At 46.3% G+C, this 23,139-nt stretch overlaps 2 protein-coding genes across 4 annotated transcripts in view; one reads left to right on the top strand and one right to left on the bottom strand.

Moving 5' to 3' along the window:
- The window catches only part of LOC143989933 (uncharacterized), a 359,732-nt gene that overhangs the window by 149,151 nt on the left and 187,442 nt on the right, over positions 1-23,139 (top strand). The window lies entirely within an intron of this gene.
- On the bottom strand, positions 524-21,441 carry LOC143989582 (uncharacterized). Of its 3 annotated transcripts, XM_077489781.1 has the most exons (6): positions 21,365-21,441; positions 21,167-21,290; positions 20,953-21,050; positions 4,250-4,456; positions 4,007-4,127; positions 524-2,793 (listed from the first exon to the last, which is right to left on the bottom strand). In XM_077489781.1, exons 2-6 carry the CDS (start codon positions 21,249-21,251, stop codon positions 1,295-1,297), a joined length of 2,010 nt encoding a protein of 669 aa, XP_077345907.1. In that variant the 5' UTR covers positions 21,252-21,290; positions 21,365-21,441; the 3' UTR covers positions 524-1,294. The 3 variants fall into 3 exon arrangements, with proteins under 3 accessions (XP_077345907.1, XP_077345906.1, XP_077345908.1); XM_077489780.1 differs by having other exon boundaries at positions 21,167-21,414; XM_077489782.1 differs by lacking the exons at positions 21,167-21,290; positions 21,365-21,441 and having other exon boundaries at positions 20,949-21,051.

Here is a 23,139-nt window from a genome sequence, read left to right as displayed (position 1 = left end):
CTTTTAACACATTTTAAGGATTCTTTGTGTTTTGTTTGTTGTCTGGCTTTTAGCCCTGATGAAGGGGGAGTGCTGAGCTCCCGAAATGCATTGGCTGTTACAAAATATATATTTTTTTTAAAACTCTGCACAAGCACTTTGTGCTGCACCATTCCAGGTAAAACGGACCTACATAAGGCCCAGCGCTCCAACATCACAAAAACCAAATATGCATTTTAATAATGAACGATGCCCAACGAAAAAAAAAAACACACATGCTGATGCCAATATGGTCTGTTCCCAGTCCCTACTCATCATGAATGACATCACAGTGACTATGGAGGAAGAGGACGGACATGATGGGGGGTTACTGGGTGTAAATAGAAAATAAGATCTTATTACCTCCAGGTATGCCAATCAGTGCCATCAGTAATGCCTTTCAGTACCTTCTCATCAGTGCTGCATATTAGTGCTTCCTTATCAGTGGCCATCAGTGAAGGAGAAAAACTTACTTAATTACAAAATTTTATTACAGAAACAAAGAACAAATTCTGTCTTTTTTTATTTGTAGCACAAAAAATAAAACCCCAAAAGTAATCAAATAACAATAAAAGAAATCTCTATTTGTGGGGGAAAAAGATCAAAATGTCTTAGGTACAGTGTTACATGACCACACAATTGTCATTCAAAGAGTGAGAGTGCTGAAAGCTAAAAATTGTCCTGGGAAAGAAGGGGGTGAAAGTGTCCAGCATTGAAGGGGTTAAACATGTGGGCAAAAAAAAAAAAAACATGCAAAAACGTTTCTGGCCATGAAAGGGTTAAAGGAATCATTCACCTTCGGGAAGATGTTACATGTTCCTGCAGTGGCTCAGCGATCCGAGTTCTCTGTGTGACAGCAGTGCGGGGAGAAGATCCCCGTATTGGCTGTCACTTTCATTCAGAGTTCTGTCCTTTGCCGATGTCGGCTTGTAGTTTTAAATGAACTTCCACACCACTGCTGAGCTCTCTGGTAGATGAGGAACAAGGAGATTGTCATAAGGGACAAGGAGATTGGGACCCCCATTTAGTCCCTCAGACAAGTCGTTTTTTAAAATTATTTCCACACCCCTGGAACTGTTTCTTACATGATGAATATCAGCTATGGAGTATACCTGAGGTGTATATCAGGGTGTGCTTCTTCCTCACATGAGAGCTGTGATGTCCAGCAACATTCATATAGAAGATATTCCCCATACTCAAGGTACTAATACACCTCGAGGGTTGTGTGGGATCCCTGATGTACAGGAAGACAGGACTTCAGTGAGGAACAATTCCCTCACTCAGGACAGGAAAGTGGCTTCTCCCCCCTGTGAGAGCTCTGATGTCTGGAAAGACTGGACTTCCGTGAAAAACATTTCCCGCACTCAGGACAGGAATATGGCTTCTGTCCCGTGTGAGATCTCTGATGTGTATAAAGATGGGACTTCTGTGAAAAACATTTCCCACACTCAGGACAGGAATACGGCTTCTGCCCCGTGTGAGATCTCTGGTGTGTGTCAAGATTGGACTTCACTGAAAAACATTTCCCACACTCAGGACAGGAATATGGCTTCTGCCCCGTGTGAGATCTCTGGTGTGTGTCAAGATTGGACTTCACTGAAAAACATTTCCCGCACTCAGGACAGGAATACGGCTTCTCTCCCGTGTGAGATCTCTGATGTGTGGAAAGACTGGCCTTCTCTGAAAAACATTTCCCACACTCAGGACAGGAATATGGCTTCTGCCCTGTGTGAGATCTCTGATGTGTGTAAAGATGGGACTTCTGTGAAAAACACTTCCTGCACTCAGGACAGGAATACGGCTTTTCCCCCGTGTGAGATCTCTGATGTATGGAAAGACTGGACTTCTCTGAAAAACATTTCCCACACTCAGGACAGGAATACGGCTTCTGCCCCATGTGAGATCTCTGATGTGTGTAAAGATTGGACTTCTGTGAAAAACATTTCCCACACTCAGTACAGGAATACGGCTTCTCCCCAATGTGAAATCTCTGATGTATGGAAAGACTATACTTCTCTGAAAAACATTTCCCACACTCAGGACAGGAATACGGCTTCTCACCCGTGTGAGATCTCTGATGTTTGTAAAGAATCGACTTCAATGAAAAACATTTCCCGCACTCGAGACAGGAATGTGGCTTCTGCCCTGTGTGAGATCTCTGATGTGTGTAAAGACTGGTTTTCTGTGAAAAACATTTATCGCACTCAGAACAGGAATACGGCTTCTCCCCTGTGTGAGATCTCTGATGTGTAGAAAGACTGGATTTCTCTGAAAAACATTTCCCGCACTCAGAACAAGAATAGAGCTTCTCCCCCGTGTGAGATTTCTGATGTGAGTAAAGATTGGACTTCTGTGAAAAACATTTCCCGCACTCAGGACAGGAATACGGCTTCTCCCCCGTATGAGATCTCTGATGTGTGTAAAGATTGGACATCTGTGAAAAACATTTCCCACACTCAGAACAGGAATACGGCTTCTCTCCTGTGTGAGATCTTTTATGAATATTAAGATTGGATCTAGAATCAAAACACTTCCCGCACTCAGTACAGGAAAACCTCTTCTCTGTTGGAAGGATGGCACCGTCCCGCCCAGTCTGAGGTTCCTCAGGATAAGAGGAATACGATGGTCCATCTACACTGTGTGGTGCTGGATGGACATTTGAGGTAGTCGGGTTTTCTCCTGGACTATACTGTGTGATGTCCTCATCTTCTACTTTACAGTCTGGAGACAAAGTGAGACAATCCTCTGAGGTTTTCCTCATCTCCCGTCCATCTACTAAAATAGAAATAAAAAGATTATTATTAGACATGAGCTGATTGGTTCCCCTAAACCAGGACTCCGCCCACATCAGGCAGCTTTGTCTCTGAGGATCTTACAATTCCCCCCTCAAGGTAACTAGTAAATGGGTCCTCTGATCTCCTACCAGATCATTTCTTTATTCATGGACCTTAGTCAGAGAGTGAGGAAACAACGAGAACTGTCTTTTATAGGAGTGACAGTGATGAGGGGATTATAGGACGAGTGTCCCCTCCCCCTCTATCACTCATTGCCATCTTCCCAACACAAGAAGTCCTGCACTTCCTTATTTAGTCCATGATTTAGTCATGAATAACAGCGGGGCTGAGCCCCACCAGAGGTCAGAGAGTGAGGATGGGAGGAGAACCACCAAGATGAAGACTGGACTGATCGTGAAGACCCCCCATCATTGGGTTATTGACTCCTCCCTCATTATCACTTTCTGTTTAAGGTTTCAAAGTTTGAGGATGTTATCACATTATTATCAACATGTAAAAGTCTGTGCTCCAATCACATCATCAGATATAAAATGTCCAGCTGGTAGAGAATGGGTGCAAAAGAAATAAGTCCTATGTAATGTTCAACTTATCATATAGGATACAACAGTTAGGATTTTTTAGTTTTAGAATGATGTAATGTACAATATAAACTATACAGTGTAAGGGTCAGGACTCATAATATTGGTATTCAGTAATCAGTGGAAGCTTAAATGCTTACATGAGACAAGTTGTAGAGGTCCCACACCGCTGCCTCCCATCTCCTGAGACTGCACTCAGTGACTTGGGTCTGAGACTATACAGACATATCCCTCCACCCGGCACAGCCAGCAGACAACAGAACAAGTAATCCTGGGAGAATTTTTCTGTCAGACATCATGCTATACCCGGGTATGGGGCAGAAGACCCAAAGCACATACCCCAAGTGCCTAGGTTGAGTAATGCCTATGGTGAAAATTAACATTTTGCTGCCAGCGGAACCGCAGAATCTCCAAAAATCCATTCTAGATACATAAATTGTGTCTGCAGCACAGAGAAGGAAGATTATCGGAGAGAAATACAGGAATACAGGACGGGGAACACAGCTCAGGAATGTGACCAGGGAATTACAGGCTGATATCACCCAGCCCCGCCCCACTCTGGACCAATCAGTGAGCAGTATGGGTGGAGGAATGTATTTAGTATTAATGACCCACCTGTGCTGATCTCTGTAGGAGTGTCCTCCTCTATAAATGTCCCCGTTATTCCATCCTCTCTCATAGATGTCTCTTCTTCTTCTGCTTTAACCTCAAATTCTATATCGATTGGATCTCCACTCTAAATCAAGAAAATTAGAATGAATATTATCTGTAAAATATAAGCTTTATTATTGTGACATCACATAAAAATCCACACATTGTCTCCATGAGTCTGTGTTTTATAAGCTGCGCCCCACCAACCTTGTAACAGTGAGGGATGGTGTGATCCTCCTGTGTGGAATCCCGGGAATACAGAGGACGGGGACATCTCTCTGGTGGGTTCCAGGTATTTGGTGGCTCCATCATATCCTTGTGTCCTTCTGAAAACTTCTCCATCTCTCCATACACCTCATCCTCCTCTTTATACTCTTCTTTAACACCAATATTATCATCCCTGAGGTTTCCACTCTGAAAGATGTAATAAAACTTTCATTGTAACAAACATGCTGTGTATAGAGGTGTGTCCAAGCCGCAAACCAAGATGGCCTCTTGGCTCTAGAACTCCCTGGCCCAACCGGGTCTCTATCGCAGCTCAAATTTCACTTTCAGCCCCAAACAGGGACACAAACATCAGGGAACAACCAGGCTATGTCCCGCAGAGGAAATCAGACACTGGGGCCGTGCCGCCTAACAGATTTCTTCATGCAGATGACCAGCAAGCATGCACAAGATGGCACCCGGGAGAACAGCTGCTCTCCTCTTCCTCCTCACACAGAGCTTTTACCTCCTACAGCCTCAGACGATCTCTCTGACATAGAGGACTTCTCACAGTAGCAAGACAACCCCACAGCTTTTGATAGAGGTAAGAGAGCTGTAGAATCACCTTCACACTCGCCACAGAAACTTCCCTCAGCTGAGAAGCATCACTGGGCAGACATCCCTGAGTCAGCAGCAGACACTCCAGCACAGCACACAGCACTCCTAGCTGCCTTCCCTGTATTAGACGCCCCTGCCTCTGAAAACACCATTAAGGCTATGTTAATATCCGTCCAGGCTGGTCTGCATTCTGAGCTACGGTCCTCAGTGTCCCACCTTACTCACAGAATAGATGGCATTGAAGACTGCACAGATCACCTAGAATCACAGTTAGGAGTGATCATAAAAGCACATGATGAAATGGTGGATGCTCATGAGGAACAGATGGAAATGATCCGTAAACTACAATTGAAAGTTGCAGATTTAGAGGATTGCTCCCGCCGCAATAATTTAAAGATAAGCGGAATCCCTGAAGCTGTTAAACCACAAGAGCTAATACCTTATTTGCAGCAGCTTTTCCTAAAGCTTATCCCAGATCTCACACCTAGGGATTTACTAATGGATAGAGCACACAGGATCCATTTTTATCATATCAAAGAATGGCTGTTGAGAGTGGCCAGATCCTCGTGTGCACTCTCCCCTCCATATGTGGGGATAGCCCTGTACCAGGACCTGTCTGCAAAACCTCAAAGTTGAGAAAAGACTATACCCCCACCACTGCGATTTTGAGAGACCACAATATAGTTTATGGCTGGGGCTTCCCCGCCAAATTGCTGGTCACATATCAGACCCAACAAATACTCATCACATTCCCTAAAAATGGCTACAAGATGCTCCATAACTGGGGCCTAATACAATCATCTATAAGTCGCCCAAATAACAACGCAATCCATAAACCATAACAGATATGCTGCATAGAAATTGCAAAACCTACTTGATGCTCTCATGACCACAAAGTCTACCTACTCTCCCCTCAGACAAGATGTCTAGTTCCTCATTACCCTCTTTATTAGAGGCCCAGCTTGTGGACAAAAATGTTATAACTTGTTCATATGTTTGATCTTTTTCTGGTTATCACATGCCCTGGCACGAAGTGTGCTACACATACAGCCTACATTCACTGCAATTGTTTCTATTATTCTTTGTGTCAATTATGACTGTTTGTTTAATCATGACCTATCGCTTATGATAATATTAACCTGAGTCCAGGTACCGTTCCTTACTCTCCCATGTACCTACAACTCGTAGTACTTCTACCTCTTCATTTTGCATCCTTCTAACGATACTATCACTAATCAATTGTCAGGAACCATGAAACCGACTGAGACAGAAGTACAATCAAATCACACTTGTTTATTAATAAAAATAAAAAGGTAAATAGAAAAAAGCGTAGTCAAGCATAGCCAGAGTCCAGTAGCCAGATCGGGTAGTCAGCCAGTCCAAAGTTCATAAACCAGATCGGGTAATCAGCCAGTCCAGAAGTCAGGGATCCAAGGAGAGCAACTGCAAGCAGGATAAGAAGCCAGGAGGGATGTCAGCAAGCCAGTCTTGAAACAAACAGCAGGAGATGGTTCCTTGTGATGTGACCAACGCGAAGGCAAAGGAAAGAGTGAGCTGGAAGGCTTTAAATAGGCAGGTCAGACGAGCATCATCGGGAACAGCTGGTAACTGTGGAAAGAGAAGAGAGCTGGCAATTAGCCGACAGCTGAGCGGCCAGCCCAGAGGAGGAAGGGCTAAGCCAGCCCTGACATCAATATGTCCATCCGTATTACCACTATCAATGCAAATGTCCTTGATAGTCCCTACAAAAGGTTTAGAATGTGGCAAGAAGCCATCACTCAAAAAACAGACATACTTTGCGTTCAATAAACGCACGTTATGCAAGACAAAGCTCCCTCATGTCAACACCACCTCTATCCCCCATACTTACTTTGTACATGCTACCAAAAAAAAAAAAAAATCAGCAGCTCATCTTAACCTTAGGCCGCGTACACACGGGCGGACTGTCTGGCCAACTAAGTCCGTCAGACAATCCGACAGACAGTCCGTCCTTCTTTTGAATGAACGGACTTGACCACACACGATGAACAGACAGTCCGCTAAAAGCTTGCGCGATGACGTGTACAGCACGTACGACGGGACTAGAAATACGACATCCAATACACTGCAATGCAACCTTCGGCCATGTAAATCCTTTCTGAGCATGCGCCATACTTAGTCCGTCCAACTTGCCTACTCACGAGCGGACTGTCCGCTGAAATCAAAGTTGGACGGACAATATTACGGAAATTCCGAAAGACTTAGTCCGCCAGACTGTCCGCTGAAAAAGTCCGCTGAAGCCCACACACGAGCGGACTGTCCGCTGAAACGTGTTTCAGCGGACCAAGTCCGTCAGACAGTCCGCCCGTGTGTACGCGGCCTCAGGGTTATATCGCCCCCTTTAGGAGAGGACTAGGCAGAAAGTGTTAAAAACAGCAATGCTTTCTCAGTACCGCCCAGGGGGCGGTCCTACTGGCTATAACCCCTCACACTGCATCCAGCAGCTCAGTTCGTCAAAAGCAGTACATACGGGCGCTGTGTCCGCCAATGAACTTCAGAGAAAAGGATTTTACATTGAGTACAAAAATCCTATTTTCTCTAGCGTTCACTGACGGCACAGCATCTCATCTTGACCTTAGGGACGTCCCCAAGCAGTGTCAAAGAAACGAGGGGTGGGAACAGCAAACAATAACTCCACCCATAACAACCAAAGCTCCTCAACAGAGGAGTTGCAACCTTAAACAGCCGCCTGCAAAATCTTGCAGCCGAAGCAAGCATCCAAAGATGCGCTCACATCAAGCTTGTAAAATTTATTGAAAGTGTGAACAGACAACAAGGTCGCCAACTTACGCACCTGGGAAACGGACACTTGATGTCAGAAAGCCCAAGAGGCACCAAATGCCTTATTAGAATGTGCCATGACAGGAAAGGGGGGTCCCCTTATGGCATAAGCCTGAACTACAATCTGTCTGATCCACCGAGAGATGGTGGCCGTTGAGACTACCAGTCCCTTCTTCGGACCAGCCACCGATACAAAGAGCGAGTCCGACCTCCGAAAAGGAGCCATAGCAGACAGATACACCGGCAGAGCCTGGACCATGTCCAAGGAATGCAAAGCAACCTCTTTGGGGTGTGACGGCTGATGATTTAGTTGCTTTCAAAAGATGACATAAAATGGGTTTCTTATATGATTTGACCGGTATTTAGGAATAATGTAACAAGAAGAAAGTCGGATCTTCAGGGATCTCTTGATTGCTAAATTTTTGAACAAGTCTCCGAACCTCTCTTCAGAAGCCCCCTAATCTGGGACAAGACCAGAAGATATGCAGTAACGTCTCACCTTCCTCCCCACAGCGCCAGCAACTACCTGATATATCTGGATAGCATCTATGTAGGAAAGCCAGGGTGCCATACCACTGAGACAAAAATCTTAAAATTTGTTTCCTGCCTTTTTGTACAGATTGAAGATTAAAATTATATTATATACTATATTAATATGCTGCTCCTCCGAGAATACTCCATCTAAATCTATCTCCCGCCTCCTAAAAATGGCAGTTGAAAGTCCTCTGAGGGTGCGGCCAACAATGCATACATCCTTGAAAGAGTTTGAGGAAGTAGGCCATTTCCATTACAATAGTCCTCAAACGGTGTTATATTACGTTCATAACTACTTAAGTGAGCTAAAGTATTAAGAAAATGTCTCAGCTGCACCGCTTGCCAGAAAATCTAGTTGGTATGGCACTGTTCCTGATATTATTGACTGCAGCGTTGGCCAAAATCTCAGTGCCACAAATGAGATGCCTGAAAAAACCCTGATCTATCAATACCTCAAAAGTTCCCTTCCTTAGACCAGGCTCAAACTGTGGGTTCCCCAAAATGGGGAACAATGGGGAGTCTATTGATAATAATTTGCCTTTAGCAATAAGCCAGAAACACACCCGTAAGGTAGGTCCTATCAATGGGTGTATCTTAATAATATATGGGAGATCACTGAAGCACCAAGGAGCTCGTTGTAGTAGGGCACTACTCTGCGCCTGCTCTAGACCTGGCCATATTTTCAAGTCCCTCATGTCGGCTCCAATCAATCAGGCGGCTTAAAAGGGCCACCTGATAGTATGTGTATAGGTCAGGTACCGCCAATTCATCATATTGTTTACGTAGGAACAGGAAAGATATTTTGATCCTTAGATGCTTGTGTGTCCATATAAACTTAGTAAGGAGTGAATGTATCTGTTTAAAATAATATTTGGGTATAGCTATAGTTAATGCCTTCCTGCTCCTATTTCTTGGAGCAGATTAGAAAGAGATATTATTGGGTTAGTTAGTGAGAAAAGAATATCTTCTGCATAAGCCGAGATCTTATACTGCATTCCTCCAACAGGCAACCCCGCAACATCTTGGTTTGATCGAATTCTACAGAGTAAAGGTTCCAAAGTGTCCGGGCTGGGATCAGCCCTTCTTTCTGTAAGTTGGACGCTCAGCTGTCAGCTAATTGCCAGCTCCCATGTCTTCACAGTGGCTCACCTGTTAATATCCTGCTCGTCAGTTCTGCCTACTTAAGCCATCCAACACAGATAATCTCTGCCTTTGCCTTGGTCACATCTCTAGGAGCCGCTCTCCTGTGTTCCTGTTAAAGACTTGCTTGGCTGATATTCCTTCTGGCTCCAAATCCTGCTTGCTGTTCTACTATGCTCATCTCTGGCTCCCTGACATTTTGGCTTGTCTGACTATACAATCCGGTTCCGTGTTTACTCTGTTTACCTTTTTTCATTATTATTAAACAAGTGTGATTTAACTGTACTCCTGTCTCAGTCTGATTTCATGGTTTCTGACAGTAGGCGAAGGCTATGAATTCAGAACATGCAGTCAATCCACTTGTTGGTAATATTTTTTCCAGATTGGATGAGCAGGATCGCTACACGGCTCACCTGGAATCTCCCACTGCGCTGCTCCGGTACAATCTGTGTTGCGGGCCTTCCCTGCTGCTGCTCCAGTTCTGCTCCGCTTCCTCAGCAATTTGGGGGAGATCCAGTCCAATGCAGAGGGTTTCTCAACCACTGAGATGCTGGCCCGGGCGTTACCCATGGACAGAAGCAAAGTAGGTTTTGTGATATCTTTGCTTTCTGAGAGAGCCTTGGCCTGGGCAAACCCTCTATGGGAGATGAAAAAACTGTTGTCTTGAGTCACCCTGAGTTTGTGACTTCTTTAAAAAGGGTATCTGACGTTCCCGCATGCTCCCCTTCTGCTGCCAAGTGCCTCATGTCCATCAGAGTACGAGAACTGTTGCTGAATACACCATTGAATTCCTTACTCTGGCAGCAGAGGCTGCTTTTTCTCATGGTCCCTCAGATACCATCAAGGATGAGATAGCAGCCCGAGATATACCCACTGAGCTGGAGAAGTTGATCATGTTTGCCATCCTCATGGACTACAGACTCTGAAAAAGACTTCCTTTTAAGGAGCGCTTGCGGAAGCCTCCTGTACATTTGTCTCCGAACTTTGCAGTCCCACCCTTGCCTCCCTCACCTCTCATGCCTCCTTCACCTCTCATGCCTCCTGGTACCGAGTTGGTCTGTGAAAATGAAACCATGCACTTGGGCTTCACGCGTCTCTCTGCGGATGAGAGAACCCTTAGGAGGAAGAGATTGGGCCTTTATTGTGGCCAGGCTGGTCACTTTTTGAAGTCTTGTCCTACCCATCCTGGGAACGCCCGAACCTTGAGGTCCTGTCCTGATCTTAGGTGGAGTTGTTTCATCCCCAATTATCCAGAAGGATAAGCCCCTGGTTCCGGTTACTCTTTCTTGGGCTGAGTCGTCCTTCAAGATACATGCTCTAATCGACTCTGGGGCTGCAGGCCTGTTCATTGATGCTGCCTTTGTATCGAAGTGCTCAATTCCGCTGCAGCTGCATGACACTCCACTTGCCATTGAGGCTCTTGACAGGAGACCTTTACAGCCTGCTAATGTGACTCATGAGACTGTTCTGTTGTCCATGGCCGTAGGGGCTCTTCACCATGAGATAATCCAATTCCAAGTTATTTCCTCACCTAAGTTTCCGCTGGTTATTAGTTATCCTTGGTTACAGAGGCACAACCCCTCTTTTTATTGGCTCTGTGCTGAGGTTCTCTCCTGGTCACCACAATGCAGTAAGACATGCTTCCAGATGGTAGCCAAAGTCCTGTGCATCTCTTCACTCTCCTCCCTGCTGGACAAGTATCACGATTTTAGCGATGTCTTTGACAAAGGTCAAGCTGGTAGTTTGCCTCCACACTGGTCTTATGATTGCGCAATTGACCTTAAACCTGGTGCCATACCCCGTCATGGCTGGGTTTACCCTTTGTTGGTCTTGGAGGATAAGGCCACGGAGGAGTACGTTGCAGATGCACTTTCTTGAGGTTTCATCCGCAAATCCTCGTCTCCTGCTGGTGCTGGTTTCTTCTTTGTGAAGAAGAAGAGTGGTGATCTGAGACCTTGTTTTGATTACAGGGGTCTCAATCGTTTCATGATAAAGAATGCCTATCTGATTCCGTTGATTACAGAGTTATTTGACCGCCTCAAGGGAGCAACGGTTTTCACAAAGTTTGATTTGAGAGGGGCATACAATCTCGTGAGGATTAAGGAGGGGCAACGAGTGGTAAACTGCGTTTAATACCAGAACAGGCCATTATGAGTACCTCTTAATGCCTTTTGGCCTTTGGAATGCCCGGCGGTTTTCCAGGAATTTATTAATGATGTCCTCCGAGATTTGATGCAGTTATGTGTGGTGGTTTATCTCGATGATATCCTCATATTTTCCAAGTCCCTGGAGAGCCACCACATAGATGTCTGTTGTCTGCTTCAGAAACTAAGAGAGAACAATCTCTATTGTAAATTGGAGAAGTGTGAATTCCATTGTGAACAGGTTATATTCCTGGGTTATGTAATTTCCACTGCTGGTTTTCTGAATGCACCCAGAGAAACTTTCAGCAGTCCTACAGTGGGTTTACATCCTTTGCAGTGTTTTCTTGGCTCTGCCAACTATTATTGGAAGTTTATTCATAACTTCTCGTCTCTGGTCAAGCCACTGACTGATATGACCAGAAGGGATGGTAACCCACAGAATTGGTCTCCAGAGTCCATTAAGGCCTTTGAGAGTCTCAAGGCTGCCTTTGTCCTGTGTTGGCACATCCTACATTATCTTTTATCCTTGAGGTTGATGCTTCTGAAACTGGAGTTGGTGCCCTTCTGCCTGTCAGGTCACCTTGAGGCGAGGTGACAGGTGCACACCGTAGGGATCCGGAGTGCACCGCAAGGTTGTGGACCCTACGGCTGACTGCTGCAGACGGGGGACAGACCCCACTGGGGTTAGAGCGTAAGATTCCCTGGGGCGCGGAGTCTAAGAGCCAGCAGGTGTTCACCAGAGCCTCGAGTGGTGAGGATGGACTTGGCTGCAACTGGCTCCAGGTCGCGACCCCCAGGGTCCCCCAGCTCACACCCACAGTAGGCAACAGGAGGATAGGGATGGTGAGGGACAAAGCCAAGGTCGGGGCCACAAGCAGACAAGAATAGTCAGGTACACGCCAAAAGGTCAGGATCACAAGCAAACAGGGATAGTCAGACACGCCAAAGTTGGTAACGGAAACAGTAGCAGAGCACACGGCAGGAAACAGGAAGCTAACACACAAAGAATACACAATGGTTGATCAGCACTGAGGCCTGCAGTGCACAGGTTAATATAGGGCTCCCTGATAGGCCTGGGGTGGAGTCATGCTTAGATGAGAGGTTATGAAAACCACCAGGTGGAAGTGGCTGGCTTCTTAGTCTGAAGACATGAGGGAAGGTAAGCAAACACAGGAAGATCACTGCATAACCATGACAGTACCCTCCCTCTTACGAGACCTCCCCCTTCCCTGCCTGGGTCCAGGCTTAAAGGGAAACTCCAGATGGAACCTCCTTAACAGACAGGGAGCAAAGACCTCAGATGCAGTGATTCAAGACCTCTCCTCAGGACCCAACCCTTTCCAAAGTACGAGGTATTGAAGAATGCCTTTACGGAGCCGGGAATCCAAAACTTGACTAACCTCGTATTTTAGATTATTCTCAGAGACCGAAACAGAGATAGGGAGAGGACGAGGGGACATGAGGACTAAAGGCTTTTTAGGAATGGGTAGAGGCATGAGAAGATCAGGAGTCTGAGCAGGGTCCCCCAGACCCTTAAAGATGAGTTGGGCATTCATAACCGGACCACCAGACTGGGCAGAGGTCAGTGGATCCCTGAGGTCAGGTTGGTTAGAAAGTGACATGTCACAAGAGTCAAGCTGGGTAGCTGAAACAGGAACAGAATGCAGAGAACTCTGAGAAAAAGATTGAAAACCCCTCCTGGCTGGATGAGGTATTCTATTCAAAGGATGGATTGAGCCTCTTAAATGGGTTTGAACGGACATAGTAGCAGTAGGGTGAGGCTGGATCACAGAAGGTCCTGAACAAGAAGCAGGAAGCTCATTGGGCATGGGCTGGACTGGCATAACTGGTGCAGAGGCCGACTGAATAGTATAGTCAGATGTAGCGACCATCTCAATCGCATCACAAGGCATAGCGACTCTGGAACTTGCAGACAAGTTAGCCTGGCTGTGCGTCCAAGGGAGATTAGGGACAGGCAAAAGGTAAATGGTTATGCGAACTGGAGTGAATGATCGACTCAGGTTCATAGGTGGGCTCCTCATCCAGAGCACCACATGACCCAGAGAGTGCACCAGTCCGACTATTGCAGGACGTATCGCAGGGATCGCTATATACAGCAGGAAAAACAGAAGATACTGGGATGGTGGAAACAGGAAGTCTCTCCTTTGGGGTACCCTTGAGTAGGCAGGAAGAGGAACAGGAGGAACCCCAAGCCAGGATCTGTCCAGCAGACCAGTCAACGTGTGGAGAATGGAGCCGAAACCAAGGAAGACCTAATATGATAGGAGATGAAGCCTTAGGTAAGACAAGGAAGGATATCCACTCCTGGTGGAGTGTCCCTACTGACATCTTAACAGGAATAGTCTGGAAGCGGACAGGGTCCTCTGGGAGAACCGTGCCATCAATCGCCAAGACCACCAATGGTGTTGTAAGGGGCAAAAGGGTAAGTCTCATGGAGGATGCAGTTTCCCAATCCATGAAATTGGCAGCGACTCCGGAATCCAGATGTGCTGAGACCAAACAAGAGGAAGCACCGACATGAAGCAACACAGAAAGGAGAAGACGAGAAGGTGAAGGTGATATTTCAGGGTCTAATACTCCACCTTCCAGATGCATTAGCCCTGAGCGTTTTTCCAGACGAAGAGAACAAGTGTCACGGAAATGACCTTTGGCCCCACAATAGAGGCATAGGCCCAGAGTTCTGCGCCTAGCGCGTTCTTCGGGAGATAACTTAGTCCAGCCCAACTGCACAGGTTCCTCGGTTGGCAGAGGGTGCTCCTCGGATCGAGGAGAAGGGACTGGGGACTCAGGCTGCCTAAAGAACGGGGAGTGCTGGCGTCTTTTTTCCAGGGCCCTCTCCTGAAAGCGAATATCGATCTGGTTACACAAGGTGATAACACTGTCCAGATCAGCAGGAAGGGATCTTCCTGCTAATTCATCCTTCACTCTATCAGAGGGGCCATGTAAAAAGGTTGCAACTAGGGCCTCATTATTCCAGCTCAATTCAGCTGTGAGGATACGGAACTGAAGAGCATACTGTCCCACAGAGGCGGACTCTTGACGGAGACGTAAAAGAGCGCTAGCCGCTGAGGAGACACGACCCGGTTCCTCGAAGATATTCTGAAAAAGTTTCAAGAAATCAGACAGGCTAGAAACCACTGGATCATTCAGTTCCCACAGAGGGGCGGCCCAGGCTAACGCCTCGCCGGACAGGAGGGATATGATATATGCGACTTTTGCCCGATCGGACAGGAAGTTTTGGGGCAGAAGTTCAAAATGAATTGTGCACTGGCTAAGGAACCCCCTGCAAGCCTTGGAGTCCCCAGAGAAATGGACCGGAGCTGGTAGTTGTAATGAATGTGTGGCTGCGACTGATGCGATAGGTGCAGCGGCAGATAGCGGTTGAGGTTGTTGAACCGGGGGTCCTAATGAGGCCTGAACCTGTTCAAAACGGGATGCCAAATCCTGAAGGAATTGCATCACCTGGGTCTGATGCGATTCTTGGGTCTCAAGTCGCCGAACTAAGCTCTGCAATGGATCATCTGCTGGAAGCGGAACGTCAGCAGGGTCCATGGCTGATCAAACTGTCAGGTCACCTTGAGGCGAGGTGACAGGTGCACACCGTAGGGATCCGGAGTGCACCGCAAGGTTGTGGACCCTACAGCTGACTGCTGCAGACGGGGGACAGACCCCACTGGGGTTAGAGCGTAAGATTCCCTGGGGCGCGGAGTCTAAGAGCCAGCAGGTGTTCACCAGAGCCTCGAGTGGTGAGGATGGACTTGGCTGCAACTGGCTCCAGGTCGCGACCCCCAGGGTCCCCCAGCTCACACCCACAGTAGGCAACAGGAGGATAGGGATGGTGAGGGACAAAGCCAAGGTCGGGGGCCACAAGCAGACAAGAATAGTCGGGTACACGCCAAAAGGTCAGGATCACAGGCAAACAGGGATAGTCAGACACGCCAAAGTTGGTAACGGAAACAGTAGCAGAGCACACGGCAGGAACCAGGAAGCTAACACACAAAGAATACACAATGGTTGATCAGCACTGAGGCCTGCAGTGCACAGGTTAATATAGGGCTCCCTGATAGGCCTGGGGTGGAGCCATGCTTAGAGGAGAGGTTATGAAAACCACCAGGTGGAAGTGGCTGGCTTCTTAAGCCCCGTACACACGAGCAGACTTTTCAACATCCAAAGTCTGACGGAATGATTCCGGCAGACTATTCGATCGTGTGTGGGCTGCAACGGACTTTTGATTCGCAAAAGTCTGACAGACTTTAGAAATGGAACATGCTTCAAATTTTTCCGACAGAACTCTGCCAGACCCAGAAATCCGCTCGTGTGTGTGCTAGTCTGACGGACTAAAACCGACGCTAGGGCAGCTATTGGCTACTGGCTATGAACTTCCTTATTCTAGTCCAGTCATACGTCATCACGTTCGAATCCGTCGGACTTTGGTGTGATTGTGTGTAGCCAAGTCCGTTCATTCGGAAAGTCCGTAAGAACTCTGTCAGAACTCCGTCAGAACTCCGTCGAAAGTCTGCCGGACTTAAGTCCTGTCGTGTGTACGCGGCATTAGTCTGAAGACATGAGGGAAGGTAAGCAAACACAGGAAGATCACTGCATAACCATGACACTGTCCCAACATCCTACCTCTGAGAGCGCTATGCGTCCTTGTGGCTACTTTTCCTAGAAATTGTCACCTGCGGAGTGCAATTATGAGATTGGTGACAGAGAGCTGTTAGTGATCATTTTAGCCCTGAAAGAATGGTGACATCTCCTAAAAAGTACCACTGTGCCGGTTCTCATTCTTACTGACCATAAGAATCTCACATTCTTGTCTGAGGCTAAACGCCTCTCTCCCAGAAGGGCGTGATGGGCTATTTTCTTGTCTAGTTTCTCATTCTTACCCGGTACTAAGAATGTAAGGGCTGACGCTTTGTCACAACAATTTTCCTCCACTTCCAAGATGGAGTCGGTTCTGGTTCCAGTGATTCCTCTTCATCGTATTCTGGCTATGGTTTGCACCAGTCTCACTTCTCCTTTGGGTGACAAATTACTTGCCGCTCAGGTCCATGCTCCTCCTGAGAAACCTTGTGACTGCTGCTTTGTCCCAGAGAGTCTCCGTACTACCGTGCTCCAGACTTACCATTCTTAAAAGGCTGCTGCCCACCCTGGGAAGAATCAACACTTTTGGGACATTTCCCAACAATTCTGGTGGACTAGTCTACATGCTGATGTAACCGCCTTCATAGCTGCCTGTCCCGTGTGTGCTCAGAGTAAGACTCCACGACACCTTCCAGTGGGCCTCCTACAACCCATACCCACTGGAGAGAGGCCCTGGACCCACCTGTCTATGAATTTCATTGTGGAGTTACCCAACTCCCAGGGCAACACAGTTACCCTTATGGTGGCTGACCGATTCTCGAAAATGTCCTATTGTATTCCACTTAAGAAGTTGCCCACTTCTAAGGAACTGGCTTCCATTTTTCCTCGGGAGATCTTTTGATTACATGGGCTACCCAAGGTGATTGTCTCGGATAGGGGTAGTCAGTTTGTGTCTTGGTTCTGGCGAGCCTTTTGTGCAAAGTTGGGAAATCAGCTTGCTTTCTCTTCTGCATATGATCGGCAGTCTAATGGGGCCGCAAAACGAGCCAATCAGTCCTTGGAGCAATTTCTGACCATACTCAGACCCCGGCCCCCCTCCAAATAAAACCAAAAAAAAAAAAATCTTAAGCACAGTAAACGCAACCCTTAAAGTCTGGAGTTCAATTCATCATCAAAATAACGGTCTCTCGGAAAAAGCAATGCAATCTCTTCCTCTGGCTGCGCTGAAAATAATATTCTTCGATGTGTCCCTAGCCTCCTGGATAACAGCGGGCATTACCACACTTGCAAACATTCTACATGAAAGGAAGCTACACCCCTTTCAACACCTACATGAAGATTACAACATTCCCAATAAGGACTTCTTCAAGTACCGACCCCTTTCACACTGGGGCGTTTTTCAGGCGTTTTTCAAGTGCTTTAGCGTTAAAAAAAGCGCATGTAAAGCGCTTGAAATAAGCCTCATCTGCAGTTCCAATGTGAAATGTCAGCGCCCGAAAAACGCTCGTAAAGCGCCGCTTAAACTAGCAGCGCTTTACCAGCGTTTTTTGAGCGTTAATGGGGCGCTTTTAACCCCTGCTAGTGGCCAAATAAAGGGTTAAAAGCGCCCACAAAACGCTGCTGCCAATAGCGTTTTTCAGGCGTTTTTCGAGCGTTTTACAAGCGCTTCCCATTGATTTCAATGGGAAGGGGCGTTTTAGGAGCGTTGTATTCACCGCTCCAAAAGCGCTGCAAAGAAGCTGCTTGCAGGACTTTTTTTGACGCTCTGCCAGCGCAGCGCCTTGGTGTGAAAGCACTCAGGCTTTTACATTGGGATTGCAGTTGCAGCTTCTTTCAGGCGCTTTTTTTAACTCTAAAGCGCCTGAAAAACGCCCCAGTGTGAAAGGGGTCTTGGTGTGAAAGCACTCGGGCTTTTACATTGGGATTGCAGTTGCAGCTTCTTTCAGGCGCTTTTTTTAACGCTAAAGCGCATGAAAAACGCCTAAAAAACGCCCCAGTGTGAAAGGGGTCTAAGAGTGTGACATGCTCTGTCCTCTATCACAAGATCAGAGCAAACCATCATGACCGACCTTATACAAATCTACAATATCCCTGCATCACTCCTAAAGGGATCCTCTGTTTTCTACAAAATGCTGGACTCTACACAAACCCCAGAGAAGACTCCATCGATGAAAAAATGGGAAGATGCCCTGAACTTTTCTGAAGACCTAACATCTTGGCACCTCGCAACACACCTCACCTATCCCGTTCACCTGCTTGTTGGAGAAATTGCGGAGGCACAGGGTCCACGTTATATGTCTGGTGGTCCTGCCCCCTGCTCCTTCCCTTCGGGCAATCTGTTCAAACACTCATCACCAACATTACCGGCAATTCTACAAAAATCACACCCCAACTGGCATTGCTAGGCCTGGGAATGTCATTGGCATATCATCCTTACCCACATCCTAATTGCAGATTTCCATAACAGGGAACTGGAATATCATATCGCCACTTTCTTCTCAAGTAGTCCCCCAACTCCTTAATCAACATCTACAGATGGAATTTATGTTCGCCAAAGCAAACCTGACCCTGACTAAATTCCAGAGCAAATGGGCTCCACGACTTTAATATTGACACTACCGCCTTACTTCGTTGATTACACAGTACTACTCTCTGTTGAACCTGACGATGCCTACCTATTTGGTGAACACAACCCTCTCTCTCTGCCCAATTGCTTAAGTATAAAGTTGTCCAATACCTCGCCATAACACCCCCCCAACCCCCTCCATGTACCTGGATCTGAAATCTGGACTCCATAACATATTGTCATAAGAATTCTGCTTTGATATACTTGTACTCACTAAAGTTTTCTTGATTGTCATATTGTAGATTATATCACCTATGCCTTACGATGCAGTCATAAGTAAAAGTTTGTAAAAGACTATGACTCCTCCATCACCCCATCCTCATCATCCTTCTCTTTTATCTCTTCTTTAACCTCAACTTTAGACTCTCTCAGGTTTCCACTCTGAATATAGAATAGTTACTTAGTTAGTCAGGTTGAAAAAAGACACAAGTCCATCTAGTTCAACCATAAAAAAAATAAAAATAATAACAATATCATACAATCCCATATACCCAATTCTATATCCACAGTTGATCCAGAGGAAGGCAAAAAACCCCAGCAGAGCATGATCCAATTTGCTAAAGGCAGGGGAAAAAATTCCTTTCTGATCCCCCGAGAGGCAATTGGATTTTCCCCCGGATCAACTTTACCTATAAATGTTAGTACCCAGTTATATTCTGTACATGTAGCGGCGGCTCCTGAAGAGCTATGCGTTTTTCTAAGTTAAGGTTATACCTAAACTGCAGTTTGGTTTGGGTACAATTGTCTAAATTTGGACTTCAGCATCTGTCTGACTGGACTATGAGATGTTCTGCCTGACCACAGGGGCACTGTCTCTTCTGTCAGGCGTGGAACTATGGTCTGGTCAGGTGCTTAAGTTACGCTCTCTCGGAGCCCACCCAGTGGGAGTGGTGCTCTTGCTGTGCTTTCTGGGAGAGGGTATTTAAGATGCGGACGTCACGTGGTTCGGGGGTTTCCGGTCCAGAAAGATATACTGACTTCATGGTCCTGGTCCTCCTGACCAGCCCCCAGGAAGGCTATGGCCTGGGGTGCGGATCCACCCGATTTTGAGGTCTTGGGGCTGGCTAGCCCGAGGCATGGAAACTAAAGGAGGATTCTGAGGTGTTTGGGTGCCGTCTCCGGTTTGGGAGAGACCCAGTGACTTCACGCTATCCAGGGGAGGACTCTTCAGAAGAAGACCACGTACGGGTTGGTTTCTTAGTAAGAGCCTGGAGGAGCAGAAGTACCCAAGAGAATCCGGTCTTGTGGATATCGCCAAGCTGGCTGAAAGATCCAGGTATCATACGAGTGTTCTTCAAGTTTAGTTTTCCTACGTGTTCTACAACAACGTCTGTGGCAGAGACTTGTTCCTGAGGTAAGCACCATGTTGGCTGCTAGGCCTTGTGAGAGAAGGACTGTCCAACCTGAGTGATCATCCAGTTGTGAATGGCTATTCTCTGCATGCAGTCAAAGTAAGCAAGTTCTTCAATATTGACTTTGACACTAAGAGTACCTGAACTTTCCTTTCCAACCCTCTGATCCCAATTTAAGAGACTGCTCGTTGTCTAAGTTTTTTGCAAATAAAATCCATTCAAGTGGACCTGTTTTCAGTCTCTCAAGTTACTGGGCCAATTACCACGGGACACCTCTAGATGTGAAGTGAAGTGAAAAAGAAGGTAACGGTAAGCCCAAAATCTAACCAGCAGCTCCTTCGGGGGTTAGTGCTACATACACTTAGGAAGTAATCCAGGCCTTTCTTAAAGCAATCTACTGATCTGGCCAGAACCACCTCTGCAGGGAGTCTATTCCACATTTTCACAGCTCTTACTATGAAGAAACCTTTCCGTATTTGGAGATGAAATCTTTTCCTCTAGACGTACAAAGTGCCCCCTTGTCCTCTTTGTTGACTGTAAAGTGAATAACTCAACACCAAGTTCACTATATGGACCCCTTATATATTTGTACATGTTGATCATATCCCCCCTTAATCTCCTCTGATCAAGAGTGAATAAAGTCAGTTCCTCTAATCTTTCCTCATAGCTGAGCTCCTCCATGCCTCTTATCAGTTTGGTTGCCCTTCTCTGCACTTTCTCCAGTTCCCAGATATCCTTTTTGAGAACTGGTGCCCAAAACGGAACTGCATATTCCAGATGAGGTCTAATACAAATATAATACAAATCATAACAATTGTAACAATGCAGATAATGTACAGATCCTATCAGTGACTGTTCCTCACCTACCTGATGATGGTGAGGGATGGTGTGACCTTCCTGTGTGGAATCCCGGGAATACAGAGGACGGGGACATCTCTCTGGTGGGTTCCCATTACTGGATCCATCTGTAGGAAACACACACACTGACTGAATACATTGTTTCTATGTGTTTATCAGATGATGGGGGATCTAGGTGGAGCCTCCGTACTGCTCTCTCCTTTACAATAAAGTCTCCTCTTACCCGGTGATGTGAGGGGCGGCTGATTGTCCATCATGACGTCCTTGTAGAGATCCTTGTGTCCTTCTAAATACTCCCACTCCTCCATGGAGAAATAGACAGTGACATCCTGACACCTTATAGGAACCTGACACACAGATTTAGAAGGAAGATATATTAATCATCAACTGATCCCCCTGAAGGGGTTAATCTACATATTACCTCCTCTGCCGCCAGATCCAGATAATGTCTCCTCTCTACGTCCTATAAAAAGGAACGCCCTCTCTTTACCTGACATCACTTCCTGTCTGTATTCCATAGAGACTTTTTACTGGGTAGAGGTGGGATCACCACCTTGTGGAACTCAGAGGAACTGCAGCTCATGAAATGTCTCGAAGTTTGAACACAGCTGTTTCAAGTATGGAAATGAAGATACTGAAAGCTGTTTGAAGAGCCATGTTAAATTCTATAACAGGAACAGCAAACACAGAACAGGAAGTACAAGCAATGCAATATTTCCATAGAATATATTACAATAGACTCCCTGTATTTGTATAAGAACTCCAAATCACCTCCCTTTTTTTTTTTTTTTTTACATTCAATCCAAAAATGTGTAAACAACCTAAAAACAGATTGTGAACAGTCTTAAACATAACATACGGTGTTACGTGTAGATACACTACAGATGAGTCTATTTGGCGGTCTTGAAACTCGAACGCTGCACAAGGCCACAGTGATTTTGCCTGGGAAATGCTGTTCAGCTCCAGAAGGTGTTGAAGAGCTGCTCTCTTTCCCGGCTGTGTGTTTGGTACAGAAGAACTTACTGGTATATGTGGCTTCATTATACCATCCTCGTGGTATTATTCAGATATGACCGTAGTATTGTCTATGCCTTGCTTACGTGGTCCAGTAGGACAAGGGGCATTGTAGGAGGATCATGTGTAGGAGGATCATAGGCTTGTGCTGTGAGTTGTTCTGCCACTTGCAGGTCCACTAGATTGCGGCGGTAGACATTGCCTTCCACATCCACAGAATATGAATGACGAGCAACTCCCTGAACAGAGGTGCCCAGTCTCCAGTGACCAGTTCTGTCACCAGGCAGCAGCTTCATACGGATTGACTCTCCAATGGTAAGTCTTTGACAGACACATCAAATGTCAGTTTGTAGATCTGTTTCCTATGTCAGAGTTTCTCCAGTACACCTGTAACCACATAAGGTTCAAGCCATTTGTTTGCCACAAGTAATGAAGTCTTCAGACTCCTTGACAACAAGCGCTGTGCAGGACTACTGTCCATACCTTCGGTTGGGGTGTTCCTCCAATGTAGAATGACTTTCCACGGGTCATTTTACCATCATATTGGAACTTCTTACAAAGATTCTTTACTATATTTACAGCTGATTCTGTTTTGCCATTAGCGTGTGGGTGCCGCAGGGCTGAGATGTCCAAACCCCCAATCTGTAGACAACCGTCTGAATTGCTCACATGCAAATTGAGGTTCATTATCCCAGATTACTCTGTCCGGCAGGCCATAACATGCAAACTGTACTTCACAACGCTTGATTTTAGTTTCAGCAGACGGGTCAGGAAGGTGCTGAATCTCCCAAAAATCTGAATAGTGATCCACAATCAGTAGACAATTTTGCCCGGCATAATTCAGTAAATCCATGCTTACAATTTGCCAAGGCCGGGTTGGCAGCACATGTGACATTATGGGTTCTTTCTGTTGTGCCTGGGCATATTCATTGCATGATGAGCAATGGCTAGCAAAGCCTCTAATCTCATTTTGCATCTTGTGTTTACCTATAGCATGCTTCTCCACCAATGTGACTGGCATGAATGTGTATCACCGATCTTAGAGATTTAGGAATGATGACTCTTGGCCAGTTGTAAAGTATGCCATCTGTAGCACCCTGGTATTTAGACAGGGTGGCTACCAAATTTAGTTTGCTAGGTAGTAAATGTCCTGGCTAATTGTTAGAAGATCCACTTATTCCT

This window comes from Lithobates pipiens, unplaced genomic scaffold (assembly GCF_037356315.1).
Source record: "Lithobates pipiens isolate NorthernLeopardFrog02 unplaced genomic scaffold, aLitPip1_a1.2 Scaffold_18, whole genome shotgun sequence".
Classification (NCBI taxonomy): Eukaryota; Metazoa; Chordata; class Amphibia; order Anura; family Ranidae; genus Lithobates; species Lithobates pipiens.
Note: the sequence above shows the minus strand (reverse complement) of the source record. Positions and strands in the feature narration are given on the sequence as shown.